General features: G+C 44.6%; 1 protein-coding gene across 2 annotated transcripts in view; it reads left to right on the top strand.

The window, feature by feature from the left end:
* Positions 1 to 22,763, top strand: part of LOC142579796 (uncharacterized) — a 162,669-nt gene that overhangs the window by 129,997 nt on the left and 9,909 nt on the right. For both annotated transcript variants that reach the window (XM_075690370.1, XM_075690371.1), the window contains exon 2: positions 9,790 to 9,906. In XM_075690370.1, coding sequence (XP_075546485.1) covers positions 9,818 to 9,906 — 89 coding nt within the window. In that variant the 5' untranslated portion in view covers positions 9,790 to 9,817. The remainder of the gene's footprint in view (positions 1 to 9,789; positions 9,907 to 22,763) is intronic.

Below are 22,763 nucleotides of genomic sequence, written 5' to 3' on the forward strand. Positions count from 1 at the left end.
TAAGTGGGTAAGCGTTCGTGGGCTTCTTTCACAGTCGAAAAAACACCTCATTGACTGTTTTCATCTAATTACTTGAGAAGTTGAATAATTAGCAATATTATTGTAATTAGGCGTGATGCAAGAAATAAGGAGTATCTCCAAGCGACGCCAAGCAACACTACCTTGGTTCTGTCTAGCTACGGGGCATTTGCATATTTTTAATGCTTTACTGAACTTACCTGGGACATGCTCTATATGTGCACGCATAATCACGCCAGAACAACACAATCTCGGCATTGCATCACGCAAAGATACATTAACAGCAAGTGATTCCTAAGCCTGCTGCTTAATGAACAAACCAAAAAGCTTCCTATGGCATGTCCTACATGCCGATAATTTCTTCTTGGGAAATTTAGCCCTTTTGTCGCTAAGGCTATCGACGGGGTGCTCACACAGGTATCACCCAGCTGCGCAATATTGTGCCCACTGTCATCAATAACGGATAAGGCCTATTTTCTACACTTTAGTGTGATAGCCTTTTTACAAACACCTTTCGATTTAGTCTCCCAGGAGGTGTCTGTAGGAGCGTGTAAGACAAACCACGCAACCCTAGACTAACAAGCCCTGACTACCAAAATGTCACGATGTTCTGCTCCGGCTTGACTATCGTTTGCGTCACGACGTCATGTGTAGTCTTACGTTTCCGTCTAAGTCAATATCAGAAAAGGGCACTCCGGAAACGGCAAGTAGGAAATGAGCTATTTCTTCTTGTCGTTGTTGTAACGTAACGTTCGTTTCGCGCTACCGCGAGGTCTGCAGTAACAAAGCATGATAGTAGACCAAGCGCTAATCGCCAGTGTGCAAAAATCGAATACTGTCCTGACTCTCAGCAGCCTTGCGCTATACAGTACAATGCCATCAACGCTTACATCAAACGCTACTCGATAGGCCTGCTTTTGCCAACCAACGGCAGCTTTCGTGACCATCGGAGAATTCCTCATTATAGGAGGTCCACGCAATGAAAATATTCCTGAAGAAGTCCCCGTCCGCCCGCAGTCCCCCGAGAAAGTAATCAACCCAATTTCGCGGAAAGAGAGAGAGAAAAGTATACAGAGAAGGGGCAGGGAGGTAAACAGAGGGGGGCGAAGGGTTACGGGCGATAAAAGAAAGAGAGTGGAAGGGGGAGATAGAGAGAAAGAAATGCGAGCACGAACAAAGCGCGTACACTAGAGCAGTAGGGGGCGGCATTCTTAAAGTGTATCGTGAAGCCCCGCAGACCGCAGGAACCTTAATAACGCTAGAAAGGCCTTCAACGCTGATGCTCTTTCGGAGCACTAACCTAAAGCTTCGAGTTCTGATAGTGGACAATTGTCCACCTGGTCCAGTACTCTGCACATCACTTGACTCTGGGCACTATATCGCGGGCAGACACAGATAATGTGTGCCAGCATCTCATCGCTGTTGCATGTGTCGCACGTGGGGCTGTTGGCCATTCAAATAAGGAAAGCATATGAGTTCGTAAAGGCAACGCCTAGCCATGGTCTGTTCACGGAAGAAGCTCCACTATGTGGAGCAACCTCAAGTTGCAGAAAACTTGACTGTGGGACGCGTGACCTAGGCCTGCCCAATTTCTGCCGAAGTCTATACATAAGGTTATAACGTGCGAGGCCTGCATACGGGCATTCATGTGCAAACAAATAGCTTTAGAATTCGAAACTGAATTTCTCCATTCATATAGCGCAATATTTCGCAAGAATATCATTTGCGGAGCACTGCTCACCCTCTGATGGTCATTCAAATTCAATGCTGTATCCAACTGCGTATTCTATTCACGCATATTTAAAGGCTGATTTTATATACCCAATGGACATGAAAGCATATGTTCGCAGCTGCCAACTGCTCAGTTAGTATAGGAAGGTGCTGAATGGCACTTCAGAATTGATGTGTTCCGAAATGCAATTTTTGTAAACCCTGATGAAGACCAGTTCACAGGTCAAAACTGTTGAAATTCGACACTTGCGATTACCGTATCACATCGCTCAAGTTTACTATATATATATATATATATATATATATATGTGTGTGTGTGTGTGTGTGTGTGTGTGTGTGTGTGTGTGTGTGTGTGTGTGTGTGTGTCTGTGTGTGTGTGTGTGTGTGTGTGTGTGTGTGTGTGTGTTTGTGTGAAGAAAGGAAACCGAGCCAGCCGGGGGTTGTATACGAACACCATTGAAGAAAGCAAGACTAAACATCAAAGAATAACTAAGTCCGGAGTCACGTGGGGCAACATGTAACCACGTATGATTAAAATAGTTGAATTCATGCTTTGTCAGTGTTATTGCTTGTTGGATCCCACATGAATACACGTGCCTTTCCAACATGAAAAGCTTCTGGAAATTCACGGGGGCGCTGGTCTGTGTTCCTCATAAGAACGTACTTGCGAAACATAGCGTAAGCGATAGTGAATTGATTACAGAGAAGCGTTTTGAACTGAGCCAATTAGTAGATTGCGTAAGTTTAAAACAATTAAGCAAAAGAAGGACAAAGCCCCGAAAAGAAGGACCAAGCCCCCAGTAGACAAACATTAAGTTGATCTATTCTCGCCCGAGAACTATTGGGCAAGCGCGTTAACGACAAGGCACAACGATAGACTCTGCAGGGCGACGTCTGAGGATAGACAATTGTAAGACGCGAGAATGGGAGCTATGCATAATTTCTAGCGAGTTGTAATGATCTTTTAAACGATTAGAAATTCTTACAATGAATAGTTTGATCAATGTATATCTTACCACAAGCCTGTACGTGTTGTAGTGAAGTCAGTATTGTTTCTGAAATTTCGTGCAAGTGCTGTGTGTGTGTTTTTCTTGTGCGCTTCGTAATAAATATATCCCGCCTGCTTTTTTATTCATTCTTTCACGAAATGATCTATAAACGGAAGTCGTGGGCAGAGAAGTTGCGGCCGGGGACAGTCAATGCATTCAACATGCGAGATTGGCGTGGATCCCTCTGTTATAGAGGCAGTCATGTAATCGATATCGACATTTTTACGACTGTATCATTTGTGCCATTGATGACCACCCGTGAGTAAGCTATACTGTCCACAAGTAAGTCAAGGATAAATAGGAGCCCTTTCTCTGTGAGGCACTGCATCACGGGCAACGCATCACAACAGTACAACCTCACAACGGTGGCCTTCCTCTCCTTGCATTCATCCTGCGCCACTGCTAAGTATATAATACAAAGCTGTGGTCTGCGGTTTACTGGTACTTCGCGTTGTTCGTATTCATGCGTGGACAGAAAAGATGCAGACACAAGGTTTTTCGCACAAGATTGTGTAGCCGAGACCATGGAATTGCGACGCGAAAGCTTCTCGACGTTCCCTTGTGGGAAGCACAGGAAAACGTGAATATAGAGAATGTACCGCGCATTCGATTGTGACTAACAATGATGACAATAACAAGCATTGAACCTCTCTTGAGGTGATTGAGAACTGCAGCAAAGCGATGGTGGGTGAATATATTGAACGAAATTTTTTTGCCCAGTTTATCGGGAATAAACGATCATATATAATGATGTGCACTTCGGATGTGTTCTATATAAAAGATGTCGCCTTGGGGCCCCGATGCCTGTAACGGACGGACTCAGTTTTCTATTTTGAAAAATGTTGTAATTTGCATTTCCTGGTGTTAATTCTAATCGAGCGCATATGAGCCTTACGACGTGTCACATTCAGTCTACAAGACAGAACGGTAACCAAGGAAATCATGTCAACAAAATTTACCGTCAATAAACATGCACGGCTCTCGCACCTAACCCCTTATTGCTGTAACTGGTGGCACGCTCCGTTTTCTTTATTTATAGCAAGTGAGGAGGGGACGATAAAGCGGACACGCTGAGAAACAAAGCCGAAACTAAAACAGAAAGTTAATTAAGGCCGCTATAGTCGCCACTAATTGGGGGAATCCGCACTGTAGATATCTATATGCTTCGTGCGCTGCTTGCCACGTTGTATTTTTTCCCCTTCCACTATTTTCTTGCTAGGGAGGACGGATGGAGCTGAAATTCATCCACGACGCCGAGCGTACTCAAGGAGGGCTTTACTGAAAAAAAAATCATAAGTGCACTTTCAACTTCTGAACGAAGGTCGGCTAACGCCCTAACGCCGTTCCAAAGGAGCCAAAAGTTGATACCAATAGCATTTCGACTCATTACGCTTCGTTTTTGTGTGCGTTCTTAGGAGTGCAGTGGCATGGGGCGCCATTTTGCAGCCTTGGTTCCGGCGGTGCGTACGCTTTTCGTGCTTTTCTTGGCATTGAGCGCAAAGCCCCATACTCAAATTCTCAATACTCACTACTCAAAGCCGAAAGCTGAAAGCTCAAAGCAGTATAAGTTGAGTGCTTTCGGAAAGTTACCTCACGTTAGTTATCCCGACATAAGTAAAATTTGATAAACTTTGAAATGCGATAACTCTTTACAGTGCGTTGCGCTGTGGCTGTGCGTTAGTATAATTTTAACACTGCGCGATTACCGATCTAACGTAACGCATTACAGCTAAGTCGGCAATCTCATTGGCTAAATGCGGGAATCGCGGTTTTCTTCATTACCTTCCCCGCTCGCCCCATTGAGACTTTCTATCTGCTCCTAAAAAAAAGAAAGCATTTCTAGCCAAGTTCAAAAGAACAACAAGGATCGATTTGCCTTCGCGCGGTTATTTGATCACACAAAGCGCACTTTTAACGCCGCTTTCCATGGAGCAGCAGCACCATTGCTCACACACGCGTAGTTTCTTTATTCTATATGAAGAAATCTGCACGTCCGCGGATAACACTGAAAAGGACTGCATAAAAGGCAAAGAAGAAGCCATGGATAATATAACCGCGCCTCTTGCAAGTAGGAAATCGAAGCCCACCACAGCCACGCACGTAACAGCAAGGGTATAATTAGTTCGCCTTCGGCGCGACTATGAGAAGGAAACCCTCGGATTACGAGAATACGTCGCGAAACCGTTGATCGCCCGCTTAAACCGCCGTCTTTCCTTCTCGGCTGCAGGCTTCATTTCTGAGCAGATCGCCCCCATTTAAGACACGTGCTGGCAACGTTTAATTGGCCCCGCTTCTAGCAGCGAGGGGCACGGGTCAATATTGGCGTCAAAGGCCGCGGCATAGTGCGGCCTTTGAGGGGGCTCTCGCTCGAAAGTGTAAGACGCGGCGCATTCGAAGCCTTCTTGGAAGCCTTCGTTATAAGTGTAATGAATTGCGCATAGTAATCAGGTGGTCACTTCAGTGTTAGCTTTCTGTTTCCGACTGCAGAGCGCTTCTAAAGAAAACGATCGAGCGCCGGAGACCAGCACTTAAGCGCGCTGTTTCGTGACGCTGCACCTGGTACGCTTCTGACGCACCCTATTCCAAAAACGGTTTCGATGTCGCTATCAGTATATTTATACGACAGACGCGAAGCGGTATTCATGTTTAGACGCGCCCTCTTGTGTTGCGTGGTGACAACCGTCTCTCTGGTGACTTTTGTTCGGATAAGCCGAGGTGTCGCACAAAGCGAGTTATGAACGTCCCAGTGGATGGTGTCAAGATGAGTTTAGCAGCATCCAGCTAACTTTACTTTATTACGATAAATCACGGACACTGAATGATTGTTTCTTTCACTTGCATTTTGTGCAGCTGCACAAATAAGAAAGCCCAAATCACTTCACCATGGTGCGCAGTATACACCTTCAAGCTCGTTTACAGCGCACTTATCTATTCAACAATCTGCAACCTATTGAACGCCGCAGAAACGACTTCGCTGGAGGGCCGTTTCCAGAAAGACTGTGAACGCGGGACATACGTTTAGCTAGGAAAACTGTACAATTATAATAAGGGCGAATAAATCACGCAGTACATTTTAACCTTTCCTCTACTATAGCGTTTAATGCTGTTACCGAACTGTAGCACTTTCATTCGAACAAGTTCATCACAGCGCTGGAAGAAGCAAGGAAAAAATAACAATAGAGGAAGATGAAGGGTTCCCTTCTGCTTGATATACAGCTATGTTTGCCAGCCAATGAGTCAGACCTTTCACCCAATAAAACTAGTGTTCTATCACCGCTCTTTCTTTGTTTTTTCAGTATCAATGTTCTTTGCGCCCACTTGTGTTTCTCCGTGTGTAGTGTTATAGCTGCACGCTTTACGCACGGTTATGAAATGCCGACAGCTTCCTTTTTAACCTTATCTTGGGACTCACTCAGCGGTCTGTTAGAACCTGGTGGAAGAAGGTTCGTTTAGGAATTCAGTAGCTTCATTTGTAAGCAGTAAGCATCATTCTGAATCGATAACAGCAGAAATTCTTTATTACATGAGCATCGGTCTCCTTAATTTAAATGAGCTCGGAATTGGATTTGTAAATTCACTTCATGCGGATGTCGAATCACGCGTAAGGTAAACTGGAACCTAGTCGGCAAAATACAAGACGACTTCATGAATAGAGCAACGGGGAATTAGGTACCCGAATTTATTCACCAAACTCACGCGCAGTCCAATCTGTGTGCGAATATTTGACAACGAAGGAGCATCAAGTATATGCACTTACCTGTGAATAGCATAGGTTCAATCAAAAACTTCTCTAATACAGTTGCGGAGTTCTTTGCTATACGGAACCACATTGTCGTTTGAAACCCTCGATGTGCTTAGTGATTACTTGGGATGTGGCGTCGCTCCCACCTCATTATTCTCCCATAACGCTATGCGAGCGGTCTGTATACATGCGCCCGAAGAGTCCAGGATCCTCAAAACCCAGACCTTTGAAGCAGGTATCCGGATTTGTTTGGGCGCCGCATGGTACCTCCACGCAGGTGTGCACCCGTCAATACATTACGAAGACCACGTGCTTTAGAATCTTTGAATCGACGTAGGCCCTTTGCGCTTACTGTAAAAAAAAAGAAAAAAAAACATACCGTTTTATTCCAGCACGCCTCGAAGTCAGGAGCGAGCGCGCGGATTGATTTTCCAGAGCCTCGCGGCTCCGGTGCGAACTATACTAGAATTGTTGGCCAATTCCAGCGAAAGCTTCGACTAACTGAATTACAGTTCGCAGAGCCACTCATATTGTCCGATGTTTTCCATATCGTACTAATGGCTGTGTAAAGTGAGTAGGCAATCCAATCTGGACGAAATCCTAACAAGGCACCTGCCTAGTCTCTTCATTGACTGCATTCCCTATAGGATACGAAACCGATGGCACGATGTCGCACAAATTCACTGTCAACAACAAAAGGGAAAGGGCTCGTAATGGTTCCTAAATAATGCATCGATATTAAATCCCTCGCGAAATTGCACAGAGCGAATGGGAGTCTACCAGCTGCGCGTAGAGAGATCGAGTGAATGCGCTTTTGAGGAAGTGAAAATGCGAAGACCATGTGTCAAACGTCCGAAGGATTTTTCTGCATTTGCAGTGCATGTCCACAGTATGGAAAAATATGCTGTCCAGTAAAATGCACCTATGGCCGTCGCTTTCTGATACGGCCAACTTAAGGAATACCCCCCCCCCCCCATCATATAGCTTATGTACTATAAATTTTAGATGTCCCTATGGCACATATTTTGTTATCATTTATTGCCCCTATCAGCTCATATTCAGCCTGCAGGCATTGGATTTCTGCAGTGAAATGAAAGCTTCGTAAGAAATGAAGAAGAAGATGAGCCTAAGAAGTAATGCCCGCTGTGTTTCGTAGACTCCGTATACCCACACAAAAAAAGCGGAGTCACTTAAAAAAAGAAGAAGACACTTCGTTAAACCACCTTTGAATCCAAAATCCCAATACGATCACAAGCACCCAAGAGCATGTTAGGCAAATGTACATGAAACGGTACGTGTGCCGAAAGGAACTGAAAGGGACGGCTAAGGAGCGAACTGCCCAAGAAGCAACTATTTGAAGGTACTGTCGAGAGCCCCGCAGCCTTTTGGGAAAGGCAGCTGCAAGGCTTCATACGAAAGTTCTCGAAAAGCACGTTCAGTGTAAAAAAGGTAACTGGCAGAAACAGCCAGCGCACAATGATTAGCAAGAGTAAACTACAGCCGTTTTAGAAGATGGCGTGAAGCAGCTATGCCCTAGCATGATTTGCTGTAAATGTGGATAGACCCAGTGCCTGAGATTTAACAATAAATTAGGCCCAGAAAAGAAAGAAGAAAAAAAAAACGGGCAATAGGAGCACCAAGGTCTCGTTGTGCGGGACTGATGGTAAGATTAGGAAGCGTTTATACGCGATTTACAGAATACGGCTAATTTAGTAAGCGTGGCATGAGTCGCAGAAGTGAATCAAGCAAAATGATCTCGCCGAATCTTCGTTAAAAGCACGGGCACTTAGAATTAATTCTTTCTTTACTCGCTATCTAATAATAGTGGCAATCTCCATTATCTGTCAACACTTTATCCCGTTTCACTTTGACAGTAAGGATTGCAAGGCTTCCAAGCTAACCTATACTTGCCGTTGATTACTCGCCGCCATACCCGTCAAGCAGACCACTCCACATTTGACCAACACAACGCGCTCACCTGCAGAGCGCGTTGTGCACCGCGAATGCCGTGCTATTTTCGGAAAAGCGTCGCATTTCTCACTGCACCATGGGCTGTGTTCTAAACGCCATAATAGCGTAACCTCAGAAAAAAAAACGATGTCTAGGATCTGCTCAACGAAGTGCTGCACGGTTGAAGTTATAATGCGAGGTCGTTCCCTGTAATGAAGCTCATATAACCAGGTTGTGAAAATTGCTGGCAGGCCCCGATAGCTTGGTGTTTCCAAAATAGCATGCCATGCGTCACTGAAGCGTGATGACGTAGGCACACTGAGGGCAAAACTAGCACCCTGTATGCCTGCTCAATCCCCAAGCCTGGATTTTTTATGTTCCTATTTTTTTTAATGCTCGCCTCTTGTGAGGGCAGCACCGGGCCTTATGTCTGTCCCTGACCATTATGGATGCCACGAAAAATTTTAATGGGCAACGTTAATATGACTTCACAAGTTTCGCGGGCAAATGCTCGCGCAGGACGTAAGAACGGCGCATTTACTAATAATGCGGCGCAACGAACACGGTATGCAAGGTCCAGAGACTCTCTCAAACACAGAATTGGGTTTTCTGTGGCTCTACATTGTGCGGACCACTCATTCGACAACAAAAATTAAACCAGCTAGCGGCCCCAGGTGGTTCCATTGGCAGAAGTGCAGTTTATTTACCAGGAATGACGACTGCACAAACTGCCGAAGCAAACAGATACTTAAAAATTAATTACACTTGGTCAATAAGTCAGTAAGCCACTTTATTACCAGGGAACTGTAAAGAAAACCGCTAGGATAAATTGAGACAAGGTTCGGTAATGAGATGCGGGCAATACACAAAAGGACTCAGGGGACAAGCTGTCAATGAAACAATACGTTTTGCGCAGCGAACGACTACGCAGTAATATTTACTGCATAATGTCGAAGATACCTTTAATAAAGTAGTTATCTTCCTCTCTCGGTGTCAAGCTTGCGCGTGGAAGTACTTTCGCTCATCCTGGAACTTCACATACGCAAGGTTCCATTTGCGTCACGTGGTAAGCGCAAGGCCCGTTTCCCTCTCTTTGGGCGCATGGAGCGGAGAGACCGTGCTCAGCAGGACGAGCGATCGTAGCCTGTTAGGCATGAGATGCCAGATGCCGCGGTGTTCGCTGGCGCCCCCACTCGGCCAGCGGGTGTTTCATTATAAAACGCCAATGTTTCTGCGCCGTCTGCATGGCGGGCGCTCATCTCACGTTAGCACGTCGCCGCCTCTGCCTTCTCTTCGCAGAAACCCGTCGAGCCGACCGAGCGACCTCATGATGGCAGGCAGCAAGCTAACGTTCCTGGTGTTCTTATTCGCGGTGGTTGTGCTGCCGGCGATCGTCCACTGCAGGTCCATCTTCAAGTGAGTTCAACTTTACACCGTTACAACTCGCTCAAACACTTATTGCAGCTTTATTCGGTGGCAGTGGCTTCTATGACCCTCTACTACTTTTCTTTACACGAACATAACCTAAGCTTCCGTGATAGCCAAAAACTTTTGAAGTTTTTTATGGGCCTGTAGACATCCTAAATTCATCATCATCATCATCATCATCATCATCATCATCATCATCATCATCATCATCATCATCATCATCATCATCATCATCATCATCATCATCATCATCATCATCAGCCTAGTTACGCCCACTGCAGGGCAAAGGCCTCTCCCATACTTCTCCAACTACCCCGGTCATGTACTAATTGTGGCCATGTTGTCCCTGCAAACGTCTTAATGTCATCCGCCCACCTAACTTTCTGCCGCCCCCTGCTACGCATCCCTTCCCTTGGAATCCAGTCCGTAACCCTTAGTGACCATCGGTTATCTTCCCTCCTCATTACATGTCCGGCCCATGCCCATTTCTTTTTCTTGATTTCAACTAAGATGTCGTTTACCCGCGTTTGTTGCCTCACCCAATCTGCTCTTTTCTTATCCCTTAACGTCACACCCATCATTCTTCTTTCCATAGCTCGTTGCGTCGTCCTCAATTTCAGCAGAACCCTTTTCGTAAGTCTCCAGGTTTCTGCCCCATATGTGAGTACTGGTAACACACAGCTGTTATACACTTTCCTTTTGAGGGATAGTGGCAACCTGCTGTTCATGATTTGAGAATGCCTGCCAAACGCACCCCAGCCCATTCTTATTCTTCTGGTTATTTCAGTCTCATGATCCGGATCCGTGGTCACTACCTGCCCTAAGTAGATGTAGTCCCTTACCCCTTCCAGTGCTTCGCTACCTATCGTAAACTGCTGTTCTCTTCCGAGCCTGTTAAACATTACTTTAGTTTTCTGCAGATTAATTTTCAGACCCACCCTTCTGCTTTGCCTCTCCAGGTCAGTGAGCATGCATTGCAATTGGTCTCCTGAGTTACTAAGCAAGGCAATATCATCAGCGAATCGCAAGTTGCTAAGGTATTCTCCATGAACTTTTATCCCCAATTCTTCCCACTCCAGGCCTCTGAATACCTCCTGTAAACATGCTGTGAATAGCACTGGAGATATCGTATCTCCCTGTCTGACGCCTTTCTTTATAGGGATTTTGTTGCTTTCTTTGTGGAGGACTACGGTGGCTGTGGAGCCGCTATAGATATCTTCCAGTATCTTTACATATGGCTCATCTACACCCTGATTCCGTAATGCCTCCATGACTGCTGAGGTTTCGACTGAATCAAACGCTTTCTCGTAATCAATGAAAGCTATATATAACGGTTGGTTATATTCTGCACATTTCTCTGTCACTTGATTGATAGTGTGAATATGGTCTATTGTTGAGTAGCCTTTACGGAATCCTGCCTGGTCCTTTGGTTGACAGAAGTCTAAGGTGTTCCTGATTCTATTTGCGATTACCTTAGTAAATACTTTGTAGGCAACGGACAGTAAGCTGATCGGTCTATAATTTTTCAAGTCTTTGGCGTCCCCTTTCTTATGGATTAGGATTATGTTAGCGTTCTTCCAAGATTCCGGTACGCTCGAGGTTATGAGGCATTGCGTAAATTCAATAATAAACAAATATGCAGAATTAAGTGAAGCAGCTTGAGTTAAGCAACACGATTTTGTCGTATACCAAGTATCGAAGTTATCTTGAGGCACGCGATGCAACAAACCTTATCTAAGTGAAGCCGATGAACAATTGTAAATTTTCAAAATGCCGTTCTGAAATGCACAGGGTTTATAGCGTCCTCTCCATATTTTTCTCTCTTGTCGAAGGAAAAAAAAACGTTCGCACGCTAAAGCTTCCTTCACTACTAGATTTTAATTTACAGTCGACGCTCATTATGCGAACATTTATTGCCCTGAATTTCTTGTTTACTGTATTTTCAACATCATATTATCGGGAAATTATGCCAACTGCAAGGTACAAACTTGCCCTGAAGGGACGGATCCTGTAGAGAAGCTAGATGGTCGAGCGCAACATTAGAAAGCAGCTCCGTTGACGCCGTGTTTTACCCATTCGCCAGTGTCATGTTCAACATCCTGCGCATAACGAGCTACGGAAAGAAGAATGATGGGTGTAATGTTAAGGGACAAGAAAACAGCAGATTGGGTGAGGGAACAAACGCGAGTTAATGACATCTTAGTTGAAATCAAGAAAAAGAAATGGGGCATGGGCAGGACATGTAATGAGGAGAGAAGATAACCGATGTTCATTAAGGGCTACGGACTGGATTCCAAGGGAAGGGAAGCGTAGCAGCGGACGGCAGAAAGTTATATGGGTGGATGAGATGAAGAAGTTCGCAGGGACGACATGGCCATAATTATTATATGACCGGGGTTGTTGGAGAAATATGGGAGAGGCCTTTGCCCTGCAGTGCGCGTAACCAAGCTGATGATGATGATGATGAGTTGCCAAAGCAAGTATGAAGATACACACTGCTGTCATATAAGCGCAGCCTTGCGGATGACCGATAGCCAGATAACTGCAGCTTTCCAACAACCTGTAAATGTAGATGTAAATAAAGGAACGCGCATATGCGCGTTCCTTAAATGTAGAGGCCGCTTTTGGCACAGATGTCCTCTCAGGCCGAAGAACAATGACACTTTAATCGCCTCGCTACTCACCTCGTTTCTTTAAGCAAGAATGTTAGCATCCGCGCGAAGAAAACATTACATTGTACTTGCGATGCTTCGTCTTAGGACCAATTATCAGCTCCATGTCAGGCTCCATGTTTCACAAGGCAAGAAAGAAAACATAACTATTCCTGATTACAATTCCTCAGGTTGGCTATATTACACAAAATATCTATTGACGTACTCCCTTCCCCCGTATACACCAATATATACAGTTATAAGTTGACTGAGTAGCAGACAACCGCAAAATGCCATGGTACTGAAAATAAGCGTCAATCGTTAATATCTGCATTGTTCTTTACAATCTCAAAAATGGACATGGTTTCCAGCTCATGTCGTAAGCCAGATATGATGACTGCCGCCTTCTCGTAACTGGGAGGAACGACACCATTAGGGAAGAGCGGGGGAACAAAGATACATAGTATGGGAGAGAACAAATGCAACCACACGTAAAGGTTACTGAAACGAGTTAATAAGATCACAACATGGAAGCAAGGCATTGCACATCAGGCGACGCTTTTGCCCTGCAGCGCCATCGCCAGCCGCTTTACGACCTTACTTTGTTTGACGATCTGCCTGCACTGTTCTGAAAGATAGGGTCTAGTAAACTGTGTTGGACGTAGTCGATATTATATTGCGCAGTCAGCGGCACATGGCATTGAAGGGAACATTTCTACTCCATTACTGTTACAAGTAGTCTTGCTTATAAAAGCAATGCAGTCTTCTGTGCGACCACGTCGAACGTCGCAGTCGTTATCCTGCAAAAATTACTATGTTACCCGTCGCTTGACTGCCGGCTTCACGAAACCTGCTCTGTCGCCGTTCAGGTCTACCAAATCGGATGGCCTTTACGCTGAAGCTGGGTATATGGCGGCGTTGTTTCAGGTGAACACTGCGCGGAGACAATGTTATTGTGGCGCTTCATCATTAGCATTTGCGGAAATTTTTGCCACCAGGAGCAACAAAAGCCCAGCTTTTTTATATCCACGTCTTGTCCAATATTCACGCTGATATGAGTGAATGTCAGTGTAGATAGACTTCTAGGAACATGACTGGCCCTATGCAGAATTCAGAAATTCATGTTCAAGAGCGACATCAACAACAAGAACAGCATCGACCGTTGTTTGGAGAATAGCGCATTCGATTTCTTTTACACGAGAAGCATGCAGCAACGAATTTAGAATTATACTCACTTCTGGCAAGGTGGTGAAAAAACAAAACCAAAATGTCTGGTGTCTGCCTGAATAAAAGGTTAACGTATCGAATCAAGATCGCTATGTCAATGTACCCAATCTGAGGCCTCCCTCTCAGCTATAGACCGTTGTCGATGTGCAATCAAGTAGAAGTTGCTTCAACATCTGATCTTTTGCCTAGAAATCGCTGCGTTAGTCCAGCTGATAGCCAGAGGTTGATTTCACTTTCTGAAGTATTCTGTCACGAGGCTTTCAAACAAAGTTCTGAGTATTCTCTGTAGTTTGGGTGCGTGTTACTAGTAATTGAATTGAATTTAAACTTTGAACCATATATAAATCTTATGTATATTTTTCAAGGAGGACATTGTTATATGGGGAGAATGCTCTTATTGAGAAATTGATGAACACGCAAGAAAAATAGGTCTCAATGCGTACAATTACAGCTAATCTAAATTATTATTCCTAATAGCCTTCCGTACAGAGTGATTCTTCCATGCACAGTGATTGAAAGGAGAGCTGTTATGAATTAATTTGTCACACCTTTTTAGTGCGTCTCAAGTAAAATCCGTAAGAGACTCATTTCTCCACGGTATCAGTACACTAACAAAACTTAAAGTGCACTGCGAGCTGCCTTAAACTTGTTGATTCAAACATGCAGCCTCATTTATATTTATTAGTGTTCGTGAACAGCATTTTTCTAACGCACGGAAGTAACAATGAATAACACGAAAGCGAAAGGATGAGCTCATTGAAATGCTCCTCAAACAGGGATTCAAATGCGGGATCTTATACTGCGGATGACCGCACTAAGGGATTTCCTAGACGGTATCTGCGCGTATTCAGCGCAGGGGTTGAGAGAGGCGGTATGTTACGTATGAGAATACAAATTTATAGGCAAGTTTAGGTATTAGCTTGTTTATTAACCAACTTAGGTGCTAACTAAAGGCTACGATATATGCTCGATATTTCACTGAAACTCCAGTCTTCTTTTCCGACATAGTCCGAGCCTGCCCATACGTAGGGCCATTTATTTTGTGAGAATTTTTCACGCAGTAGCGCTTTTTTCCCGTTGAAGTAAATTTTAGGAAAATATCATCAGTAAAACTTTGATAATTACCTGACTAATTGTTGATGATGGTCAATATATTATCTTCGCGCCTCGCAGTAATCCACCTGAAAGGGCAAAGCTGCATAAAACCCGGAGAAAATTTTTTTGTCATTATGAAATGGAGAGCTCGTGAAGTAATAGTGCCTTTTCACACCTAAAGACGTTGCCGGATCGGTACACAGTCCTAATGTCACAATATTCATAGTTATATGAAAAGAAAGCAAAAAAAAATTCATTAATGACTAATACAAGCGGCTCCTTAAGGCCACTCAAGGCCCTCGACTGAAACCTTAATTTGAAATCTCAAATTGGCTACAAGAGAGTATGACTGAAATGGAAATCATAGGAGTGCTCGAATAGCAAAATTTTTGGATTGACTCAGATACCGGTATACGCGAGAAAAATCACCTCGAAACCAGTGGGGAATATTTTTGTATTTGTAAACAATGGAAAATAATACGTTTTAGGTGGAGCCCATTCGTTCAAAAAATAATGGTCATTTACAATTGTTTGGCTCATGTGTGCAATAAGGTTCTCAATTGGATGTACAGACAACTGCGGAGGTTGTAAATGAGTAAAAACTGCTTTCAATTATCGGGGACACCACAACAGTGCCCTTAATTACAGGTGGGCGAATACAAACATCTTCTAATGCTAGCTGAGTACGAAGAGTAAATATCAGATATTGAATGAAATATCGAGTAGCCAAACACGGACACATATATTTACAACAGGAATATTTATTCGCTATGTTTAAGTACCACACCTGTACTAACTAATTCGAGAAAGAGCCTTACGATCAGCGAGAAAGGATCAGTTTTCAACGCAAGATCGTAGTTATCATCAAAAAAGCTACACGAGCAGCCTGTCATCAGCTTTAGAGCCTGGTTGCAATTAAACTTTCCAAAGAAACAATGGCTACTGTAAAACGAGTCTGCCAAACAATTCCAGCTAAATAGTTACCAAAAGAAGATAAGAAATTGAGATGAAAAGAAGCTGCTGGAGCGTTAATGTGACCTAGACCTATGTAAACGTGCCCGTTGCAACGACAACATCACAGGCTGTGGCGTACCACATAATGCTGCTTTATGAAAAGGCGGCGTAAAACACTAAATGGGAACCCGCGACAAGCAAGCATCACAGGTGCTCATGTAGGCTTCCACCGCGAAACCGAAAACAAAGGCGGCACTAACCATTTTCTATCTCCATTGCTTTGAAATTGTTTGACGTTGTCCAACATGTGACGATTTGAGACACTTTGCTAACAGGGGGAGAACCGCGACCATACTTTGACATTTGGTAATTATTGAATCGTTCTTTTCGAATACCAATAAGAATATTTCGTGTGTGTTATCCGATTCATATTCGAATCTTCGAAAATTCGCCGACATTTATTAACGATGAAAGAAGGGAACATCACGTCAGTCGATGCACATATAGCACATTCGTGGTCACGTGTGCACATATGTGAATTTTGTCGAGATAGAGAAATGTGATATTAAGGAACCGCGGATTATTCCAAATACTTGAAAACATGGTCATAGTGGCCAAATGATAATTCAAAACAACAAATTCCTATATAGGCTGACGAAAAGTGAGACGATAGTAATGAATCAAGAGAAATAATCATTTATATGAGGTTAACTGCCCCCTGTCGCTTGCTTAGGTACAGGTGGCTCTGCGAAGCAACCGAAACTCTTCTATACAGCGTAGATCACTCGGAACGTTCTTCACTACCACGTTAGTATTCCATGCGGATCCAATGTTTGATTGGAATGAATATTCCCCAATTTGGAATCGCGAATTCTCAGATCGTTTGCAAATCAAACAGCGGTGACTAATCGTAAAAGTCGAAATTTTTTATATTTGCACAGCCCCAGCACATTAGATTCTTTGGATTTGGCTAATTCCTCCCGCTGGTGCTTTCGGGTGTTTCTCGTGCCACCTATATCATTGTTGGAACGCTTGAAAAACCATTTTTGCGGAACCCGGCGCACCTTCACGTCGACGTATTGAAATGGCCTCAAATTACAGCCTACAACTGCCCGTCATTGCTTTCTTTTCTTTTTTTTTTTCGCTTGAACAGCTGCGCTGTTTAAGTAATACCACGTTTTTGTTTTGAAGCATCTGTAACGATTTAGTCACTTCCTTTCTTACCTTTATATATTTGAACGTCTCTATTCACCGTAATCCCGCGTTTCGTTTAAGCGCTCTTATAGGCTTCAGTTTTTCTCGTGGCGCAAAACGTGTGCCTGAGATGCGTCTGCATCGCTAAATGTAGTAATTCTATAGTTACGTAAACTATCTCTTTTGTATCGCCGGCTGCCCGTGGTGCGAGCACGAACGGGCCGATATGGCGCATGTGCTTTGGGAATGCCAACGCCACGTGGAACAAGGACAAGAAGGAAGGGGGAATACAACAGCAGAACCCTCTGAACCGGGGCGCCTCGCTGAGAGATGGCAAGCCGCCCTCCTCAGCGAGGCACCCGAAGACCAGGAGTGGGCCGTCCAGCGGGCCAGGGCCGTTGCCGAGGTTCTCGAAAGATTTTCCTCGGGAGATGGACCCCTGGCAGCCTATAGCCCCGGGCACCAACATCAATAACCGTTGGACAAATAAAGTTTATTCCTATCATATCCTATCTCTTTTGTAATACCCTCCGGTGAGAGGATCTTTATGGTACTAAAATGAAATGAAACAAACCAACAACGTCAATTCACATAGAGACAGCGTGAGGCAGCGTGACAGCGTTCCGTATCGCGGAACTGAAGCGGACATCCGTCTCCATAAACTCAACAATCAATCTGCTCGCAAGAATAAGCTCTCGCTTTCGTTTATTTAAATTATGGGGATCGCAGTAAAATTCCAAATTGTGTTATAGCATTGAATTGTCGGTTCGCAAGAGGTAGTAGCTGCAGTGGCTGAAACGCATCTAACAACGCGTGGTGTAAGCACCTTTCTACACGGTTTTTCTTCTAAACGTCCCTAACCTGAATTGGCCGCTACAGGCAAAGATAATTAGAACTAGATCCTGCCACCTCGTGCACTGCCACAGTGAGTAAGAGGTCTTAGATGCTCGGAGGGATAAACCAAGGACCTTCTTACGTGAGCAAACTTGCATGAGATGCGAGTACACCTGTAATTAGTAAGAGCCTGTCAAGCACATGCATGACTAATCACTTTGTACTTCCCTTCTGTAGGTCATTAGACGAACGAAAATCGACGTTTAAAAATTCCGGTGACCTTTCTCTCTCTATCTCTTCTTTTTTCTTTGCAATTTCCATTGCACTACGTTGAGTCTTCTTTCTGGCTTGATGAGCGTCCTGCGATCTGGTAAAAAAAATTACCTTCACGTGTCCCGGGCGTTCCAGTGTTCAGCTTCTTTCTAAGCAACGTAGAAGGGTGCGCGCAACGACGCAAAAAAAAAAAAAACAAATTGATCTTCTCTACCTTTGGTAAGACGAGGGAGTGTTCTCAATTAGTGAAGGCCTCCGGTATCCCCCCTATGGCATTACAATAGAAGCGCGACCTCCCACAGTGGCTACGCACTACATTTCGCAACAACAAAATAAAAGAGAGATAGAGAGAAAAAAAAAACACTTTCCTACAGCCGTTTCGCTACTCAGAAACAGCAGCTTAGAATACCTGCACCTGAGACATTAAGCACCTCTGCATCTTTTACGTGTCCCTGAGAGTAGGATCTTCCCCCACACAAAGTTCTAAGCTTTCTTTTTATTGTACTCGGCACATCATCTTGCGAATCTTTCATGTATGAACTGTGAGGGGAACATATCGGATTGAAGAACCTTGCCAAATGTGCACGTATTTAAATTTACCTCAATATATATATAAAAAAGAAAGAAAAGCGCCTTTGCTGAGGATTAACTCCGATCTCGTACAGACAATTGTTAGGCATGATCTGTTCAGGATATTACGCGAAAGGAGACACAACTTCTTTATTGTAGCTTTTCGCACGCTTTCCAGATTAAGATGTCCCGTCATTGCGTGCGAACGAAACGGTTGCTTTAACATATTGTTTGCAGAAAGCCGTCCTGTAGTTTGCGCCCATGAATGTACGTACTTATTTACAACTGTCTACATTTTCATAGCTCGGTACGTTAGATACACACACACAAGATGTGTTAGTTAAAAAGGGAAAGAAGGAAGCCCGAAATCACGTACATCACGAGCAATGTGTGAACTTTTGTTTATGTGTAGCACTTTCCACGTATATTGATGAAATATTTTAACATTTCGGTTTCTGCTTATACTCCGCTTCCAGAGAACAAATTAATAGTGCCCGCAAAACACGGACAAGAAACAGCACAAGGAACAGCACGAGCGCTCTTCTGAGACAGCACGACGATGCGAGCACGCCTCGAGAGTCCCTATAATTGCTATCGCAATAAAATATACATACATTCCTTTGCAGTAGAGAGAGAGAGAGAGAGAGAGAAGCCATAAGGGAAAGACAGGGAGGTTAACCAGGCTGAGCCCGGTAGGCTACGCTGCACTGGGGAAGCGGGAAAGATGGGAAAGGGGACGTCACGCATTGCGGAGTCACAATTTTTCTCAGAATCCCAGTACCTCTCAAATAAGGCAGCAGCGCATTTGCAAAGGATTGCGCTGATCTCCGTGAAAGATGGCGTCCAAGTGTTTTGCTTTCTGCGAGTGGGCGCACGTCCAGTTGGAGAGAATCACTGGTACGGAGAACAGCGCAGCTGTTCGCTGCTTGACATACAGGCTACAGTGATCGGTTATCCACGTGTTCACTTCGATGAGATGAGCCCGACGTTATGGCTCATGTGCTTGAACGGAAGTGCGCGCTTGGACCTACGTACGGGCAGTTCAGTATGTGGAGGGCACTTCTGTACCAGTGGTTGAGGACAACGAAGTGTATGCACGATTCACTTGGTGGCGTAGACAGACGTCTAGTGAAGTCTCCGTTGCGGTGGTGTTATCTTTAGTAGATTCAATGTCATTTTATATAGTTATTTTTTTCAGTATTATAATTTATTCCTTTTGATTGTGCTGCAAACACAAGAGGATAAGATAACCGACATAATTTACACGTCAATCTCTCCGCAGCAACGCATGAATAACAAGACAGGCCAGAACAGCCTTACTTGCTAGATGTGTTCAAAGCATTCTGCATGCCCGAGCAGCCAGATATGGTGAGGGTGTTTCTCGCGTCGACAGAATTCTCATAGCGAGTACCTTGTTTAATCTTACAAAATATGCGCTGCTGTCTGGTCTTGGCCTTGCAAAGTGTAGTCGTCAAAAGTCTCAACTCTAGCACCCTGCCAATATAGAACAGCTCGAGTGCTATAGACAAAGCCCGTAAACTTAATAAATATAGCTATAATAATAATAATAATAATAATAATAATAATAATAATAATAATAATAATAATAATAATAATAATAATAATAATAATAATAATAATAATAATAATAATAATAATAATAATAATAATAATCAGCCTGGTTACGCCCACTGCATAACCAGGCTGGTGATGATGATGCTATTTATATATATAATTATCATCATAAGTAAATGACAACGTATAATTATAATTATACGTTGCCACAAAGGTTCATGACAGTGTTAGTGCGTAGTCAGTGAGCGATCATCGCTCTGTGCATTGTTCTATGTGTTCGTTTGTGCAATCCAGAGGCTTCAAAACCAGTGGATTTGGTTGTTCATAATTAGGCATTACAACACGTACGCATATTACAAAAATGCTACAGTTTTACGTACCGAATCTACGTCATGTTTATGAGGCACGCTGTCGTGGGGGGAGGGGGGGGGAGCACTCCGGATTAAATTTGACGAGCTGGGGCTGTTTAACGTGGCCCTGTATCTACGTACACGGGCATTTATGAATTTGGCCCCCACGAATATGCGGCCGCCACGGCCGACATGGAACCGGTGACCACACGCGCAGCAACGTCGCCTTATATCTACTGGGCCACGGCACAGCAAGTATAGTTGAACAGGTAACATAGCAGTCATGCGATTACCGGCGTGTCACGCGCGCTATGGACAGCGAAGCGCAAGCACGGTAGTGTAGGCCACCTGGCGAAATGGTTAGGCCCCGTTTTATGCGACAGTGGTGCATGATCGAGCTCCTCCCCGTCGGGCGAAATAACCAGTTCGTGAGCAAGCGGTGCGAAGCCACCCGCGGCGCCGTCATGAGTCGTGGGTAAGGGCCCAGCTGTTGCGCTTTCGGGCAGGGCGCCAAAAGCAGGCGGCCGGGGGTCGTAAACTATTCGCATCGGCACACGCCCGTCGATGCCACTGCAAGGCTAAGTACGTGGCCATTAAGCCAGGCTGCTCTATTTCGCTTCATCGTGCGCCGCGCTCATCAGCTGAGCAGATGACTGCGCAGCGGCTCAGGGACCAACAGAGGTCTCGCCTGCCGCCGCCACCTTTCAGCAATAGTGGCGCCGGCACGGCCACTGTGACGCAAGTTACGACCTCATGAAAGAAAGGGGCGATGCATTTTTGAGATACGGCGCGACACCATCTCTCATTGGTGCGAGAGGCGGAATACGCTGGCAAGCTGTCACCTGAGGCGTCTGATTTTCATTGCGTGTAGAGGTGTTGTATAGAGATTACGATGAATCCGGCAGTATAATGGACTCTCATGTTCGAGTGCGTCACGGCTGAACTGCGGCGTCTGTATCCAGGCGTGTTCGTGTACCCATTTGGTGAAACTACGTGGCTTTTTCTGTCAGCCGTCTGTATGGAGCGTTCGGTTTCAAGGAGAATAAAGGAATTACGTTCAATCAGCTCCCAACATGCATGTTCAAGAACCAAGTACATATATTTTTACGTGCGTTTTTCTCTAAAAAGATTAACGCGGCCACCCGATGGAGGAGAACTCGCCACTTGGCTCGAGCCTGCCAGCACCTATGTGATCGCTTAGGGGTTTGATAGTATATGCTTTCTCTTTATTGCATCTGATTTATGTACCTAAGAACACTGAACGAAGAAACGAGACGCATCGAGCGGGGTTAATGAAATGTTTCTACTCCAAAGCTATTCCGTTCTTTGCATTGTGAAGTTCGAACTGTGCTATGCCCCCGTTGTCTCCGAGATTGGTAGGCCTCGAATGGTATTTGAGACGAAATGAATAGTATTGATCGAAAAAACATTCTGCCTTCATACCGCCCAGCTACTTTGCCTCCGCGCTGTCCCAAAGCTTTTACGATTTGAATTATCTGGTGCTATAAGCAGCAGACGAAGAACACAACGGCGTGTCGTCTCTTATAAGCAAACGGAACTCTTCAGGACAGTCTGTTAAAGCACCACGGCTTTTGTTGACGGTTAACGCAGCGCCTGGATTCCCGGCACAAGGGAAAGCGGGCGAATCTGGTTACGGGCTTGCATCAAACGGTTAGCCTGTTGTCGGCTGTGTGCATTTTCTTCATCAGCGAGTAGTAAATGGCACTCAGAAAAAAGCCGCAGACAACGGAGAACTTGATTGGTTCGTGATTAGATGATTGTAGAGCGCGGAAACGTTAAGCAGATGGGATTGAACAAGCGCTGACACACAGCCTCTGAATCTTTGCTGGCTCTGCTGTCTGAGAGCGGCTGGTACAAAGACTGATACAGCCAGATTTGAAAGGCTCTGCCAAGCAGATTGGTTGCATCAGAAACCGAACAGAAAAAAAAACATCACGGGATCAGCACCAACATGAAGCCCCTATGAATCTCACAGGCACCTGTTTCTACGACCACGCAATTTACGGAACGAGTTCGCAAGCAACGAGTTCGATGCTCCATCGGATGTGCATTACTGGCTGAGATTATTTACTTTCGCAGTAAGTGTGAATGTGCACTCATC

The sequence above is a fragment of the Dermacentor variabilis genome, chromosome 4 (assembly GCF_050947875.1).
Source record: "Dermacentor variabilis isolate Ectoservices chromosome 4, ASM5094787v1, whole genome shotgun sequence".
In the NCBI taxonomy this organism is placed as follows: Eukaryota; Metazoa; Arthropoda; class Arachnida; order Ixodida; family Ixodidae; genus Dermacentor; species Dermacentor variabilis.